Below are 18,664 nucleotides of genomic sequence, written 5' to 3' on the forward strand. Positions count from 1 at the left end.
CCACTTGATGGTTTAGTAATACTGCTAAGTGGCATTATTACGCCTCAGTTGCTAGTTTCTCTTGATATCTGGCTTGTCATAGTCACTTACATTATGCTGGGATTATGTTGTCTCACCTGGCGCATACAAGTGAGGCCACTTCTAGGGATCCTGACAACATTGCTGCAGATATGCATCAGCATCTGGGCTGCCCCACAGAATTGCCACCACCAAGGGAACTCTAGCTGAAACTGATAAGTACTTTATCTTCTACCTCCCTCCTCCCAAAAATGAATGTAAGAAGCTGGGGCTCAAGGGCACTACAAGGGAACTGCACATACCAAGATGCTGCCAAACCTTATAATTCCATACTCCCATAAAATGGGGCATGTCATTGATTTCCAATCCCCACCCTCAGCAAAACAACATAACAAAACAAGTAAACCATAAAAAGAAACCAGGGAGGGGTGCCTACAAATTGGCACAAAACCAGATAGCTGTGTTGGTCTATTAGAGGCAAAACCAAAAGACACAGAAGGATCAACCAAAACTCACAAGCAGTTTTTCAAGTTCTTCAGCTCTCTTATTCAGGCGGGAATTTTAAATAAAAGGTGACAGGGTGGGGAGTAGAAAATGTAGGGCAAATTCTTAAGGCCCAAAGTCATAAGATGGGGACAGGAAAAGATGCACAGATTAGTTTCTGCTATGTATTGATTCAGGCTGCACCAAGGACAACTGGGAGAAAGTGGTAGTAATGACTGTTGTCCAATGACATTTCACTAAAAGCAGAAATGTAACTGGTATAAGAATTAGCGTGGTACCTTGCTACATCCTCAAGGAAAGTCCCTACAGTGGTGCCTCGCAAGACGAAAATAATCCGTTCCGCGAGTCTCTTCGTCTAGCGGTTTTTTCGTCTTGCGAAGCAACCCTATTAGCGGCTTAGCAGATTAGCGCTATTAGCGGTTTAGCGGCTATTAAAGGCTTAGTGGCTTAGCGGCTAAAAGGCTATTAGCGGCTTAGCGGCTTAGAAAAAGGGGGGGAAAGCGGAATAAAATTGGAACACTCGCAAGACGTTTTTGTCTTGCAAAGCAAGCCCATAGGGAAATTCGTCTTGCGAAGCAGCTCAAAAACAGAAAACCCTTTCATCTAGCGGGTTTTCTGTCTTGGGAGGCATTCGTCTTGCGGGGCACCACTGTATTGACATCATCTGCTAAAGAAGGGGTGGGGACATTATCACCCTCTAGATGTTGAACTACAACTCCCATCATCCCTGAGACTTTATATACTGCTTAATCATTAGCATTCCTAAGCAGTGCACATGAAAATGAACCATACACAAAACAAATTCAACCAGCAAAAACCTGAACACTTATGATGCCCGCTGTAAAAAGAAAGTCTTTGTTACATGCCTGAAGTTCAGTAAGGAGTGTGTCTTTCTAATCTCAGTAGGCAGAGGCTGCCAAAGCTTCCACTGACAATGCTCAATGTTTGCTGTGTTGTGCTTACTGGGGCTAAATGGAGTTTTAGTTCAGCAACATTAGGAGGGCCAAAAGTATCCCACTCCTGAACTAGAGATCACTTAAAACCAGAGATGGTAATAATAGTAACGTATTTATATTCAAGATGATGGATCTGACAGGGTACATTTACTACAGTTAGAAAAACTGCATTTGAGACACACAGTCCAAGACATCCCTATTGCTGGAGAATACAGCACCCCACTAGCAGCAAGCTCAGAGCAAGTTTAAACACAGAGAGAATCCAGGCGTGTGGAGAGCCCTCCTTTCACACACTTCGACTGGCAGGGGGAAAGGAGATTTTCAACAGCAACTTGGAACTTATCTACATTTGCAGAATGCAAGCTATATACAACACACGAAGCAACCTTCTGTGAGGAGTCACATCTACACAAAGTGACTAAGCATTTGCCTTAGGGGGAAAATTTTATCTAGGATGTAGCTGAATAGGTCCCTGTACTTCAACCCTTTCAGGAACAGAATTTGAAATTCTGAAATTCACATTATATTAATGCAACAGAATGTTTATCATTTATGTTAATGCATTTTACCTGGTTACTTTTTAATCTCTGGGCCCAGAAAACAACTCGTACCAAACCATGCATTGCGAGCAACAAGTGGAATTGTAGGACTTGGTTAAATACCTATATTTTCCAGAGTGATGTAGAATCCATTCATCATCTACTGGATGTACCACCATCTTTCTATAATTGTTAGGAAGAGAATGTAAACTGAACAGGAGAACTAAAACGGGTGTCATCCATTCCTTTCAAATCTATATATAGATATGCATCAAAGTCGGAGGAGAAAATGTACATTCTAAATTTAGGCATAAAGCAATAAACAAAAGCAGGGGCCAAAAAATAATTCTGGCAATACCAAGCAAGTCAATTGGTGTGTAGATCAACTGCAGCTAAACAAACATGGAAGTTGTTATACACAGTATGTATCAAATGCTTGTGCATTCATTATGCAGGGATTTTCTATTAAACTCTATTGTCAGTGCTAGTTCATTAGTAATCTAAAATTACATGGCTTTTTCTAAACATCTTCAATGGCTCTATGGCTGCAAGGCACAAGTGACCATACTGGATAAAATGTTTTGGAACTCATGTAAAGAAAACTTGTTTTGAATATCCAGTATATTTGCTAATTTTATAGATAGTAGCTTATATCAAGGCTTGAATAGGAAAGACTCTGTATGTGCACACGCAAACACACACACAAATTCTAAGTGCCAAATGCTTCACACATTCTCAGTAGTCTTTACAACAGACTGAGAACTTTGAGTATTATCCCCATTATAGAAGATGGAATCAGATGCTAATGCCTAACAGCTTGTTTTAAGTCCACACAAAGTGTTTCGTGGCTGAAAGTCTGAACCAGAGACTTTCTTTAACTTGTGGCCTGTGCTATTCAACACTGTACATGCACTGAGATAGAATACTGTATTCAAGAAAAATGTTCAGGAAAATGAATGTCATTATAAAAGTTAGACCTCCTTTATATAAATTGTGTAGACCGAATTAAAAATGTAAACTACAGAAATGCCTGGGTTTAAAATGTTAAATTTTCCCGAAAAGGCACACAATATGCAAATCTTATTTTCACATGGTGAGTACATACCAACTTTAAACTTTGCCATAACTAGAGGTAGCCCTCATCTTAGAGGTGGATGATGGTGGCATGTCCTATAGAGCTCTAACTATGCTCTATAGGGCATGCCATCCTGATATAAAACAATATATTCCCCATAACATAAAGGCTGGGCTGACTCCAAGGTAAGATTTCAGTCTTTAGTGAGAATGAAGTGGGTGCCAAAATGCAAGATGTATATTTTTATGTAGGATTATAAAACACATATGCAATCTCACTTTATAATCTATGGATTAAAACAACACATAAAACTGCTTCACTCTTGCTTTCTCCCGGGGTGAAACTGGAAGCATTAAACATGGTTTATTTGGCCTTGGAACAAGCTATATAGATGTCCTTGTGCTGCCTTCAAGTCCTTCCCATTCCATCCTGCTTTCAGGGTTTGGAGAGAACCCTTTAAACAGAATTTCCTGGTTTGGATGTTGTGGTTTAAGCAGCCTACATTATCAGACCAGGATTATGTCTGAACCAGGCTGCTGTGATGGAAGGCATTATTTTATTGTTTACAGCACAAAGGGAACCCCTTTTTCTGAGCTCAAATAACCAGAAATTGAACTTTCTCCTGAATATATTAACCCTATTTCTCAGTGTATTTTAAATGCATATGTGCAGTTGCATGTAATAATCAACTGTCAGCAGTGTGCGAAAAGTGGGAATATACAGAACACTGGCCACAATCTAGTAAGTATTTTTGGTCTATGTAAGCCCCCATATGCAATATACACTAAACAATTTTGTAATCCCCTTTGGAAATTCCCCTAAATTTAAAAACTATGGAGACAGCATTGCCAAAAAAGCAGGATGTTAATTGAGTAAAATACAGTAAAGCTGGGTAAGATATGGCACAGAAAAGCTAATGTTGGCACTAGGGCCGAGAGGGCAACAGTCCAATGGGGCATGCACAGAGAGCATGTTTTCTGCCAAACCCATCACATGAACTGACAAAAATGAGCACAAAATCAAAGAAGGAGAACTCACAAAAAGCTGTCATCAAGTTTTCTGTTTTATTTAAGATTTTAGTTTTAATTCTGAAGAAAGAGGTACATTTCCTTGTTTTTAGTTTTAGAGTCAGGTTATAACCATGTTTAATTTTATCTGTTTCTCTTTTCCTGTCTTTCAATACTGCACAAACGTCCAGAAACTACAAGGTTAAGTAAAAGCTGCAGGCAGAGGTCGTCAAAGGTTGCGCTCCTGATGGTGATCATGTGGCCCCAATGCAGTGCTATCCCAGAGTGCCTTAATCAGGTGATTTTTAAAAAAAGAAAAGAAAAAAAAGAAAGAGAGACTGACAAGGAGACAGAAAGACTGAAGTAAATATCACTCGTGTTTCAGCTGCTTATAATTATATCATGTATATGCTAGGTATTAAATCTGTGAATATTTTTTAAAACATTACGTTTACTTGAAATCTAAAGCCAAAATTTTAAAATATCCCTCTGTTAAACCACTTCTTAGGAACAAGGCAACATGTCAGTTTATTTCAACAGGCAAACTGTCCTTCAACCCACTTCATGACAAATCTTACTGACAATACTGTCCCACCCTCCCAAACAGGGGGTGGGGGGGCTATCTCCCTGCATACTGACACACAGAATGCAAAATAAATGCCAGGCCACTGGTTTTTCCCCCTATACTTGAATCTCTCATTTAAATTAAACTGCTTTTACATCGCTGCATTTGATTCTGAATTTTATATTATTTCCCCCTACTTGACGTTTTCTGCTAGGCTAAAGTAATTCCGTGCAAAAGATTTATGAAAATAATATTTTCCTTTTTATGCACTTTTTGATTTCTCTCTCTCTTTTTTCTTTGTGTGTTTAAAGAAAATTCATCAGTGTATTTCAAACACTGGCTTAGCAGAATCTTAAAATAAAATTAAAAAAGAGATATGGTTATGACCCTGTGATTGCATTGCATTTGGAGGCTGGTGGGGAAGAGTTTTGATCAGGAACTGGATTCTTCAGAAAGAAAGATGTGGAGGAGGGACCATGGGTGGGTGTAGGAAGTCTGGGTGGGGCAATTCCTGCATTTCTAATGTTTTTGAACTTTTCCTAATGACGATCCAGCGCTGAGCTCTGTAGTAGATCTGTGGGGGTTTTACTGGGGGGTCTGAAAGCTGTCTGGAAGCCTGGGGGAGGAGAGTGAAAACTGGCGGGGTTTGAAGGTGGGGAGTAAGGATTCCAACTGGCTCTGTGCAGAGGAATCTGTGTGCTGAAGGGGTTACTGTGGGGGGTCTGTGTCGGGGCAGCACTGGGGCCATCCATCTCTGTGAGAGCCTGAAGAGATTTTAGCCAGTGTGGTGGATTGTCGTCTTGAAGGGTGTCTAAACTGTTTCCAGCGGAGGCTGGGATACCTAGGAAGAAGAGAAAACATAGGAGGAGAAAGAGGTTAAGTCAGAGCAAGCAAGAACTTCAAATGTGAAGTAGGTCAGCTTAAACCTAACCAATGGCAATGGTAAGAAAACATTATTAGTTTGTACAACCGTGTTCCAGACAAAACAGTAGTTGAGTTTTCACAAGAAACATTTGCCCCTTGGAGAACTTTTCACACTTTCTACAACATTCGTCCAGAGATTTATTCACAATCTAGCTCTACCAGATACCATATGCTCCTCTACCTTTTTCCAAATCATGCTTTAGCCTTTAAAAGGGAAACACAAATAGCCTTATAAGAGAGCTTTATAAACAAGTGGAGTATGTTCCTTTTTAATGAAAAAGAATCCAGTTAATGTACCAGTGCCTAAGGAATTCCATTGCACAGAACTGGCAAGCCATTAGATCACAGGGCAACCTACTCAAATCTAAAGATGTATTGGGAAGATGCTGAACATGCAACGGATATTGGGATGGAGGGAGCTAATGCCTGGTTTCCCCCCAAAAAAAGATGCTTGGACCTCTAGAAAGTTTGGTGGATGGAAGCTGGAAGAGACCACCGCATAGAGTTGCTTTTTCTTTCTTTCTTCCAAAAAAAGCACTGATTAATTTGTGCCAAATATGCACTTGGTAATTCTCAGTGGAGCTGAATGAGCGAGAAATCGTTACCTGTGATGATTGCGGGGTCCATCCAGCTGCCAGGGCTGTCCCAATTCAGGCTGTCGGTGGTGGCAGTGTTGGATGTTGGTACACTGTGGTTGGCGTTGGAGGGGGAAGTAGCATTGGGCAGTCCACCAAAGTTGATGTTAATGTTCGGTAGAAGTGCCCTTAGCCCGTCCTGCCATTCCTTCATATTTAAACTCTCTACAGAACTGTTGTTGTCTGGGAGATTTATCAACAAAAAAGAAAAAAGAAAATGAAAGATAGAAAATAAAAAGCTGAAGTTAGAAACAGATGCTGTTTTTAGTGAAAGATGGTGGTTCTCTAAGCATTTAACACTGATTCCCTATCAAGAGAATGGGGCAATGATGATAAATCAAGATGAAGCTTGAATGTTGGGCTGCCACAGTACGCACTATTACTTAAGCATGTGATGGAGAAAAACCTAAGTCCTTCCCCATGAAAATCAGGGCTGAAACCACAATGGTTAAAACACACTGATTTTCATTACTAGCAAGAAAAAACACAACATCTTCAGATGAAAGCTCCCATTGTCCAATGACAAGATCGCTTTAGATTTACCAAAGAAGTTCTAACAGCTTCCTACTGAAGAAGATGTAAGACAACGCTACAGAATCTGAACAGGGTTAGAGAATTGTGAAAACTTTATACATCACTTGTACTTTGTCAGAGGTAGGGAGAACCTGTTTTAGCACAGAGACTCTGAAGAAAAAGGAAATCCCTAAGTCTTTTCAGATGAATTCCAACCTGCTCTGAAGGTATGAACGACACACTAAAGAACCACACTCATATACAGGACTACTAGCTTCAGTCTCTCTAAGGGAAGAGAAATGACCAGTACTAAATTGTCACTCTACTAATATTAGAAATATTAGGAATATTTGTATGGCATTCTTTGAACTCCAGTCAAACACACAACTAAGACTTCAAGTCTTAGAGAATTCATAACCGGAAGACTAGTTCACATTTACAAAGGACCAGGCAAAGTTTATGGAGAATAGGCCTATCAACAGTTGCTAGTTGTGATAGCTAAATGGCACTTTGATGTCCAGTGGCAGTACCCCTCTGAGTATTAGATCCTGGAAGCATTAGATTCAGAGGTAGTCACTGTTAACAAAAGAATGCTTGACTACACGAATCCTAGGACTCAGCAGCTTAATCCCATTATAAAATTATGTTTTTAAAAACCGTTGATCACACACCCAAATTCTATAGATGGTTTAATCAACAAAAAAGTGAAGTTGGACATGACACGTGTATTTAGAAAAACAAAATGTTGAAAATTTTTTGCAAGGAGAAATATGATCATTTGATTTGTGAATTTCCATACAGAGCCTAAGATAGTCATCTACCACTAATTCCCAATTTATTTGAGCTTTCTTGTTCTGCTGATCTCTGTAGGTATGTTATTTCAGTTCTATGTTTAAACACCTACAAGTGACAGAGATGGGTTTCATCTGCTGGTGAAACATGATGAAGCAACTTGTTGATTCCCCTTTGGCTTGAAGACTCCAGCACCACCTCCCATGCTGTTCTGGAGGGTTCTCCAACCACATGGAGCAGGTGGTTTTTTTGTTTTTTGGAGGACACAAGCAGCTGAAGGGGAAGTAGGCAACTGAAAAGTCATCTCCCCTTCTTCCATCAGAGGAAATGTCTCGTGAGTGGGACTCTGCTTAGGTAGTGGGTCTTGCAGGCATTAACCAAGTCTGGATCCAAACCAGAATTTGAAAATAAAATAAATGCGGCAACTGTTTTTAAGTTGTCATATTTGTTTGGATACTTAAAGTGACAAATCCTCATCTTTGGTAAAACAGATTTTGGGGAAAAAATACAAAGTAAGAATTAATTACTTGACAATACTTTCTAGAACTAATGATCCAAAGTCATCTTTCTTCTCTTGTGAACAGCATTTGGACAGAGTATACAGCCTTTCTATAACTGATTGAATATCCTCAAGAATCATTAGACAGATTTCAATCTATATCTGTAAAAAGGTCCACTATTAAGAACATTTACCCAAGCTATGTCTGACAAGAAGACTGTTTATATTCCTTTTTAGGGGGGTCTAACTATGTACCGATGAGCACATGCTCATGAAGGCCTTTCCAGATATACACTTAAGAGCTGATCTGAAATGGGAATCAAGAGAGAAATGGGAAAAGAGCAAACAAGCAAGAGGAACAATGTTTATCACTCACCGCCCATTGAAGTTACAACTATTGCAGCCTTCAAATCACAAGCCAAGGGTACATAACTGCCCTTCCTCAAGAAGCAAACTTTAAAAGCAAAACCTGAAGGGTGACATGGGGTAGATGGATTCCCTTTGTGAAAATGACCACAGTTTAGAGTCAAATCAATTGCAAAATAAGTGAAAATAGTCTGCCACGGGCAGAGGAGCAAATTACTGCGTGGACAGCAATTTATTTAAATGGGGACAATATTTAACCAAGAAGTTACCCTGGAGGCTGTTCAAGTCATAGGAAAGAAGAAGTGGACTACCAAGCACTGAAAGGCAAACAGAACCCATCTCAGAGAGTGAAATTATTTGGGTTGCTCAATATTTGTTGTTAGTAAACCAATGAAAGCTATTTTAGCTTAGTATCAGTGTATATGAGTAAGCACAAAAATTGTGACCTCTCAGCTACCGCTGCAAAGGAACTGTTGTGTGAAACAGGTGGTCTACACCAGTGTTCCCCAACCTTGGGCCTCCAGCTTTTTTGGACTACAATTCCCATCATCCTTGACCACTGGTCTTGCTAGCGAGGGATGATGGGAGTTGTAGTTCAAAAACAGCTGGAGGCCCAAGGTTGGGGAACACTGGTCTACACTACTTATCACTTCAGGGCTAAACCAGTAATGTTGTCCTCAGCTACTGACAAATACTTCTCAAATACTGAGAGGTGCTCAAAGAAGCAGTCTCTAGGCTTTGAGAGATGCACTGTGCACTCAACTAGGTATCTGGTGTAGATATAATACTCCCAGTTTGCTATCTACCATTAACCAAAGAAGGAGTGGGCAGGCAGGTTCTGTCTCTCCTCTCCATCCTTTCCTTCTGCAGCATGAATTCCCTTTGTCCTTCCCCTGCTGACCTAAACCACATTAATTCAGCAGAAACATTAATTGCTACACGGGAATATGGTTTCAGGCTCAGAATTTAGCTTACTGAGAACCTTGGCTTCTTTGTTTTTACCGCAAGGGTTGGAGCATATGTGATAAATGACTTGTGAAAGCTCAGAAGCCAAATATAGTATTATGTTTAATTTCTGTTTTCTACACCTCTTCACAAAGGAGCCCAGGGTGACAATATGGCTGCATAATATTTCTAGTGAGGTAGAGTGGGGGCTTGAGGGCTCCTCGCTGGTCCTGGCCTCTCCTTCATGGTTAGGAGCAGGTAAATGATAGAAACAAAATGAGGTGAAAGGGAAATGCATAATAGAGGTTGTAGAATTCAGAAAGGGTTACCCTAGTTCAGCAACTTTTCTTCTTCTTAAGTATTTAAGACAGGCATCCCCAAACTCCCTGACCACTGGTCCTGTTACTGTAGCTAGGGATGATGGGAGTTGTAGTCCCAAAACAGCTGGAGGGCTGAGTTTGGGAATGCCTGATTTAAGCGTACATATAGCCCTGTGCTCAAGTACTTGACTCTGGGATTGGCTAACTCAGGCACAGTCCTCCTTGAAACCTCAACTACACAAGAGATAGTGTTATCACAGCTTCCTTCCCACAAAGACCTACATGCAGTTGGAATACAGGTGTCAGTAGGATATTAAGGTGAGGGACCTCCACATATTGTTGGACTCGAACAGGCCAAGCAGTCAGGGATGGTGGGACTGTCTTCTGCTAACCTGTTCTGTATAATACTAAGAAACTGTCATAAGGAAAGGCCATACTGCCTATATGGAATAGCTTTTGTTTATCAGCCAAGTTCAATATTGCAAAAGGCAAAAAATACATAATAAGGCTTTGGTATTATTCAAATATATTTTATTAACCTGCATTCTAAGTACTGAACTAAAAAAATATTTGACTAGATTATCTTTGACTTTAAGCAATATTGTCCTTAAATATTAACTCTGCCCCCAGTGTTTGTTCTTCCCCTTCTCCCGAGGTAAGTAAAGAGAAAGAGGGTATTCAAATTTTAGTAAGAGGGGAGTTATATTCCTTTATAAACCAAAATGGAATCTGAGCCACAATGCAGAATAGGTGCTATTTAGGGCAGCTCAACTTTTAAAAGGACAAAGTACTGTCAATTTTGTATTTACTCTTATGAAATGGGTGTGATGTGAGAAATGTGTAATCCACAAATGCATGATGTGATACTGCTTTGTCACTTTTGCAAATGCTAAGCAAAAATGTTTTTTCTAGCAGCATCTCTGTAATTTGTCACTTGTTCAGAAGTCACCTATGTTACAGGAATACCGCATGAATTTCAGGCAGATGCGCATCACCAACTTTCAAAAAATGTATCTGCTATAAAGTGATGAATATAAAGAAAAGGCAATGGGCTAGATAAGGGAATCCTTGCTAATATGATCGCAGAACAAGTGTACTCATAGAAAGTAGCTGTTGACACACAAAATGGTGGTGTTCTAACAACACAACATGGTTTATTGTGACATGAATGAGCCAGAAAAGTCTTGGAAAACATTTACCTTTAACTAGTTACAAATTCCTAATTCATCTGAACCAAGGAATACCGATTTAACACAAACTATGGTCAGTTGCAAAACCACCCAATTTCAAACCATGGGTTATGATCCTAGCTTATTTAAATTATAGTTACTTTAAATGGGAGAGACAAGAGGATAAATACTTTAATGAATGAAATCCATTTTTGCATCAATGAAAATACAAGGAAATGAAAGACAGCAAATGTTTTGTTTCTTTGTAATTTAGGCTTAAGGAAGAAATGTACAATCTTGAAAATGAATATGAGCACCTGAACTACAATAAGTGAAATCAAAACTTATTATTGAAATATTTTAAAACTAAATGCTTCCCATGTTTTAACAAACTGTTCTTGATCAAGTAGTTAAGAAATTAAGCTGATGCAATTAATTAAATGAAGATTAGCAACAGTGGTTTTTATATTGTTATAAAATTGACATTCTTCAACTGAAGTGTATGGGCCACATTTAACCAAGTCATTCTCACAGTAGGCTCACTGACATGGATATGACTAACTTAAGCCCACTGATTTCAGTGGGTCTGAGTATGACTTAATCTGATACCATCCTATTTTTAGAATACTTACATTTCCTTTGACTAACTGTATCTTTAATAAACATCATTCAAACATAATTTGCACCAATATATTAATATTTCAATATTAATTACCATGTAGCCTCACCTTGTTCATGTTTTTCCATTAGTCTATGTTCAATAAGGCTTACTCTAAGTGAGCAGAGGAATCATTACTGAAAGTTAATTATTTTCTCAGTGGTCATCCCCTAAACCTGACCATTAAATGGAAATTTTGCTCTTTACCCCCAAGAAATAAATAAATAAATAGGGCAAACAACCCACTTTTTATCTGAATACAGTAGAAGATGCTAAGTGATATAGCAACATGCAATTCAAGCAATTTTACTTGGAAAGCCTCCCTGTTCCTTCCTCAGCTGTGGTGAATAAAAGGAGAAATAAAAACCTCACAAAGATCCAAATTCTGTGAATTTCCAAGAACTATGGCAGAAATTTATAGGGGAAAGCTAAATATTGCAAAAGAGCATTTTCAACTATAGTCTCAGTTTTCACATGATCAAAATATTAGTCAAAGCATCTTTTAAAGAAATGTATGCTCCTCATGAGGCTGTCAGCAGCTTGGAACTGGCACAAAATCCCAATCTTGAAGCATTAATCCAAATACACTGATCTTCAACTGGTGTGTCGGGAGACACTAGTAAGTTGTGGCCTGATCCGAGGTAGGTTGCAACAGAAGCACGACCATCATGCAAATATATGGTAAAAAATTAAGTAATGGATCCCAAAATGCATGTTTGAATTAAAGGTAGACCCTGGGTTTGAAGATAGCTGATCTAAGATACTAGACCCAGATTTATCTCACAGGTAGCAATTCTCTGCTTTTCCACCACTAGATGGAGATGAAAACCCAGACATGTGGTGATACATTATGACATACCAAAATCCAGCAGACTGGAGCAGTCTAGTTCAAATAAATTCAAACACAGATTCATAGGAGAATGGACTTTAGTAAACCCTTCTCTAGCACACATTCAGGACTTCTGAATACATGACAAACTATCAAACTCTCTCTGCTTCGAAGCTCTTCACTGTCAGATGCTTTATACCAAAGCCAGATGGTGGGACACAGTAATCCTGCAACAGACTTAATTCTAAGAAACAGCAAATTAGGTGGCTAATCTGTGTCTCAACTTTACATTTCAGACAGCAGGTATGAGCTTGCTTAAACAATTGCTCCTCCGTGCAAAAAGGTCCCTGCAGACAAAACTAGGTGCCAGATAGATGGGCTCTAAGTCAGTCTTCTCCCCAAAAGGCATATGAATTTTCCATGGGGGAATCTTACCTTCCCCCACCTCACCACCACCACCACCCCGGTCTCTCCACCAACCCCATTATGCACAATCAGAGGTAATGAAGGACAGACACAGGTTTATCACAATCCATCACCAACATTTATACTCCATCCAAAGCCAGCTAAATGTATGAAGGGGACCTAGGGGAAATGGCTTTAGTGTCCCCTGCAATGGCCATACCCTTGATGGATTTATTGACAGGGATGTCCAGAGTTGCAGCAGAGGCATCAACAGTAGTGGTGGCTCAGAGAGGAGCACCATGTATTCAGTGTGAAGCTGTTATTGTGCATTTCTCTACGACCCCAACGTAGTATTGCTCCAGAGAGCTGCTATATGGGACACAAAACAGACAGCTCATTTGTTCTTTTAGACTGCTAGGCACCCCACCAGAGCAAGCAAATCTTTAAAGGGTCCCTATACAGCCCAGGTGGGCCATTTAAGCATTCCTCTCCCTCCATTCCACTCAGTGGTGAGAGGAGTTATGAGCAACTGCAGTAAGTCAGGAAGCTGTCTGTTTAATCCCTTCCCAAAGTCCCTGACATAGCATCACTGGGAATCAACACAGTATCAGGGGCACGGGAAAGCAATTAAACTGGCTCCTTTGCTGCAACTGCTCAGAGCTCCTTAGCACTGAAAAGCAAAGGATGAGGGGAATTATGAGTCTGCTTAGTTAAGAACTTTTTCTTGCTGCTTGGTGCAGATAGAAGTGGAGTGACTGCAGAGAGCGCTGAAGTCTATTTTAATTCCTCACCCATTTTCCTGTTATGGCATTATTCTGAAGCAATACTATTTTGAGAGCGCTGGCAGTATATAGCCATTGCTCCTGCTCCTCAGCAGTACAGAATGGCAAAACAGAATAACTTTGCCCAGCCCAGAGCAGCAGTGGACTCAGCTGGGGCCCTTTGGGCTCCAGCATCTGACTGACCACGCCATGTGCTGATGCCAGGCCTGACTCTCTATAAAATATTCAAGGCACTTCACCATCTCATCTGCTATCTGAAGTCTGTAATTCATCTGGGCAGTGTAATGCCAGAGGGAATATAGAAGTCTTTTTAAAAAATAAAATAAAACAAATCATGCTAAGGGGCTGTGATCTCATGGTCTACTTGCAGTAAGTTAGAATGTATGAACCGCTCAATAAGCCTTAGCAGACATATTTTAAGATTCAGCTGTGAAGTATTCCTCCAAGTTAAAATGATTAGCGTCATCACTTAAAGCATCTCTTTTTATCTTGTGAATCACACTGAGGTCCTTTGATGAAAGACGGTATATAAATCTAATAAATAAAAATAAAATATAATAAAATAAAAATAACCCAAGAGCTTTGGAAAGGAGGCATCACAACAGAAGCTGTTACTACTGGTGGAAGTTAACACTAGTTAGCAATGCCTTATTCAAACTGACTTCTGTAGAAATGAAAAATAAAGGAGTACACCAAAACTGGCCAGCTGCCAATTTCTGCAGAGGCTAAAATTTTCATTTCACACTCATGGCCAGCGTTATGCTTCGTTTCACACTTCTTGACAATGCACATGTAACTTTTCCAGTTGTTTAACCATAGTCAATTGGTATGAATAGGGTAAGAGATCATGTTCTCCTTTGTCTCCTACCTTCTGGAGGATGACTGAGCCCCACCTTTTATTGCTGCTGAGTAAGTATTCCTGCAAAGAGGGGAATGCAGCTCATGATAAGTGATTCTAGGAACAGTTCTTCTTTTGTTTAGCCATGGTTAAACCATCAGGAACATCATGTGTCCATAGGCTCCTACTCTTGACTAGTTTTCTCCTCTAGAAGCTTAAGTTCTACTGAAGTTAACAATGCTTGCACTGTGCACTGAGTAGAATCATAGAAGAATCATAGAATCATAGAGTTGGAAGAGACCACAAGGGCCATCGAGTCCAACCCCCTGCCAAGCAGTAGTTTCAGTTAAAAACATTCCAAAAACAATTACAGTTCAAACACTCTTCCACCCAATGATCCTGGGGTTAGATGGTGCTTAGCACCTGATGTCTTCACCCTACAGACCAGGGCTGACTATTCCGCCAAGAACATACCATTATTAAACATACCAAGAACACATCATACCATTAAATATGGTACATACCATACTGTACATGGAAACTCCTTTGATAATAGGCAGGTTTTGCATGGCCAGTTACAGTATTTTGTAGGACTAAGACTATGAACCAATGAACAGGAAGTGATGGTCCAAAGGAAAGGAAAATCTAGCATGACGCCCTGTATTCTGCCATGCCCAGGGAGAGCCAGGGGCCGTAGTATAGGACTTGCTTTGCATGCAGAAGGTTCAATCCCCAACATCTCAAGGAACTCAGACTGCAGAGCTGAGAAAACACTGCCCTGGAGAGATGCTGCTGCTTATACTGAATGAGATAAACCAGCAGTATAGAACAAAGTGGTATGCTCACACAGAGAAAAGGGTTTTAGTACTCAGTAGGTTCTGTTTTTTGCATCTCGGAGAGCGTTAAAGTTTTTTTTCTGGAATAAGTGAATAATTTAAAAATATTTCCCTTCAATATTGCTATTTCAATGACAACTAATGTACTGAAAAAGCTTCATAGGGGTTTTAAAATACATCAACATAGGAAAAACGGACAAGGCACCGGCAGTCTGTGCAATCTTTTCAAACAAAACAATCTTTACAAACAAAACAAAAAATGTATCTTAGCAATATAAACCCCCTCAGCAGATATGCAGACAAAGGAGACTTTTAATGTAAAGTACATTTGTACTAAATTCTGAAAGCTGCTCCACAAGTTATATTGTAGAAAACACAACACTTGTTTTCTACTGCTATGTACGTGTAGCAAGCAGCCATCACCATTTTTGGATAGCATTTCCTGGCTCTCTTTTTGAAGTATTTTGCCCTTCAATTCTCATGGTAAATGTAGACATTTAATTATGGGACCTGTTCCCAGGTAGTCTTTGAGCTTTATATTTGGTAAGAACTTCATTAGATAACAAAAGCATTTTGACATCTAAAATGATAAAAAAGAGAATTCAATTCTGTAAGTTACTCTACAGTGTAACATAGCTAAACAGTCCAATACTGCTTACCTGTGTCACCTTTCACTTTAAACTAGGATGAATAAAACACAACATGATGCTGGCTTACAGGAAGATATCCCAATAGGTAAGAGTGTCACAATAAAAGCTTACATGGCTCTGGAACCAAACTCCTCCATGGTAGTATAGCAACCTGAATGTACTAACATGAGCAGAACTTTGAAATGGGGTTTGAGTTTAGTTTAGCAAAAGTGTAAAGTACATGCTCTAGATGTAGAAAGCCCCAAATCTGATATTCTAGCTCTCTACTTCAGAATTTGTCAGGCAGCTGGATAGTGGGACACTTCTCCAGCACCCTACAGAGCAGATCTACAACCTAGGTGCCCCTTAGAACTAACCTGACCAAAGCTGAACTCAGATGTACACTTCTCTTTCAGTGAGTGATGCACAAAATACTGTTAATTCTCTTAGACTCACGTTTCAGCATCATTTTGAGTAGGATTATCAAATAAGGAAATCCTCCTTACTATATATTTCTCTATGAAACCGAGTCACACAACTGAAACCCAGGAAAATCCCTTAAAAGCCCCTAAGCATCATCAAGACAAAATAAAGATGCCATTTCATATTCACATAGAAAATGTCTTCACTTTTGAGCTTGAGTCAGCCATCATGCCATTGTAATTTTCCTTTGTTACGACTATCTCCTTATAAATCTTAATATCAGCAATGTTGACATCTAATAATATTGAAGTAGCTATGAACTGTCAACTCATATGGAATTTGGTATTTATACAGCATAAGCAGCAGCAATTAACAAGGTCTGAAAAGATATGCCAGGGAAGTGCAAAGGCCTAGAATGCAGATATCTTTATATACACATACTTTCCTGGGATTGGGCAGTCTGTCCAAAACGCAACTGTGGCCCATCAACTGCCCATCTCTAGTTTAGGATTTAGTCATACTGAAGTTTAAATGAGTAATCTGAGATACCGCTGTATATGTACAAGACTTGGAAACTATACAGGTTGCTTAATATAAAAAAGCAGCTTAGAAAACAGGAAAAGCAAAGCATCTCACTTAAAAAACCCAAATGCACTGGAGCAGAAATAAATATTTTTCCATACCACAGTTTAGTTGCATCATCACAGTTACTCTGTAAACCAATGAACATACCCTTAAATATGTCATTCTGTTTTTATGTTGTGTTTTACATTTATTACGATTCAAACTAAAGAGTTTCAGAAAAGGGGAAGAGTTTCGGGGGGGGGATTACATTCCCTGCAAATTCTAAATTAAGGTTGTGATCAAAGTCAAATATGGACAGGATACACACACACACACACACACACACACACACCCCAACTACATATGTTGTGTGTTACAAATGCTGTTAGAGCATTTAAACTTTAAGTGTGTTTAGAAACAAGTTACGTGCTTTGGCATGAGAGCAAATGAAATGGGACCTTGGAGAAACGCTGAAGAGATCTTACAAATACATCCAAACTTTGCGGAAATGGTTTTTAAGTAAAGCAAGGAGAGTACTTGAAAGGGAAAGTAAGTCAATTGTGCGTGCAGCTCTGGATCATGACCGAAGCCTTCAGGGACTTGTAAATAAAGTGGCCTAAACACTACTGTGTGCTTAGTAACAATTATTAAGCCATTATGTAGAGCAGCAGACCACTGCGCTCTGTAAGCAAAGATTGGAATCCAGATTCCGCTTTTCATAAGGTCAGATAAACAGAACATGGATTATAAAGAATAGAACACAGAATTTAGCTTTTGCTTTTTTCGCTATTGGGAGGTAATCAATTCCCATTTTAGACCTGACATTTGATAGAAATATAGCAGAGTAAAATGAGTGATCTCTCCGTTAACATCTCTATGTGCTGGTAACTAGATTTACTAGCTAGTTCTATTCTAAAGCTCTGCTGTAATATCTTAATTTTTAAGCATTGTTCTTGATCTGCAATGCCCCCAAAGTGACAGGACTTTCTTGACAGGTACTGCCACATTCATAAGATATGGACACCTATATTCCAGCAAATAAATCAACATTCTGTGGGAGGAAACAGGAAAGTCGTGAGAATAAAAGATCCTCACTGATTGCCCTCTTGTGGGCTAGCTATCTGTTTGAGCATAGTAATTTCCCTAACAGCAATAATTAAATTAAATGTTTGCTAAGTATACTGGCAATGGAGAAATGGTAGAAACAGACAAGAGCGAGCATGACAAGGTATCAACACAAAAGGTCATAAAATGAACAAGTATGACGGTGATGATCCTCATGAACTATCATACTAGAGATAAAACTATGTGCCTAGGGAAGCCCTCTTCTTGTTCAGCTCAGAATTTTAATGCTTTAATTTTACTTAGACTCTTTGAACACAATAATCTGATTTTCACTTTTATTTTAGTTTGGCAGAAATGATGACAGTGAGAAGATACAGAAAAATGGGAAATAAAATATATTTCTGTAAGAACTTGGGCCTCATCTTCACCAGAGTTCTTTCCTTCTCCCTACCTACTTGGTCCCTCAATGGAAATGAAATCAAGAAAGCCTGCTGGAGTATCTAATATTTGCAATAAATTCAGATCCTACACATATGTTAAAGATGCAAATGCAAAGTCTTTGAATAGAATAATCTTGTGTTAACTTGACAGGAAAGGAACTAATTAACAGAGATAAATAGTCTAATGTAAAATGAATGCAAGGTCCGGCGCATATACTTTACTGGACAATACATGACAGACCCAGATCACCTTTAGAGGTCCAAATGATATTCCAGCATCCCCTCTATTATTAGAGGTCATGACATATAATGACATTGTGGCTATAACCTGCTGCAATGTCTTCTGCAAACATCCAACCCTGCATATA

The 18,664-nt window shown here is 39.3% G+C and overlaps 2 protein-coding genes and 1 long non-coding RNA gene across 11 annotated transcripts in view; 1 reads left to right on the plus strand and 2 right to left on the minus strand.

Moving 5' to 3' along the window:
- The window catches only part of CYREN (cell cycle regulator of NHEJ), a 335,829-nt gene that overhangs the window by 104,420 nt on the left and 212,745 nt on the right, over positions 1–18,664 (minus strand). The gene's annotated exons all lie outside the window — the stretch shown is intronic.
- Positions 4,138–18,664, minus strand: part of CNOT4 (CCR4-NOT transcription complex subunit 4) — a 52,711-nt gene continuing 38,184 nt past the window's right edge. For 4 of the 9 annotated variants that reach the window (XM_081210905.1, XM_081210903.1, XM_081210904.1 and 1 more), the window contains 2 exons: positions 6,194–6,406; positions 4,138–5,505 (listed from right to left, as the gene is read on the minus strand). In XM_081210905.1, the coding sequence (XP_081067031.1) occupies positions 5,204–5,505; positions 6,194–6,406 (515 nt within the window). In that variant the 3' untranslated portion in view covers positions 4,138–5,203. The remainder of the gene's footprint in view (positions 5,506–6,193; positions 6,407–18,664) is intronic. The other 5 variants (XM_081210909.1, XM_081210908.1, XM_081210906.1 and 2 more) reach the window with 3 other exon arrangements.
- On the plus strand, positions 6,416–14,189 carry LOC308596121. Its single transcript, XR_014012330.1, has 3 exons — positions 6,416–8,868; positions 9,012–11,872; positions 11,907–14,189. It is a non-coding gene; the product is annotated as an uncharacterized lncRNA (long non-coding RNA).

The sequence above is a fragment of the Podarcis bocagei genome (assembly GCF_964188305.1).
Source record: "Podarcis bocagei genome assembly, chromosome: 10".
In the NCBI taxonomy this organism is placed as follows: Eukaryota; Metazoa; Chordata; class Lepidosauria; order Squamata; family Lacertidae; genus Podarcis; species Podarcis bocagei.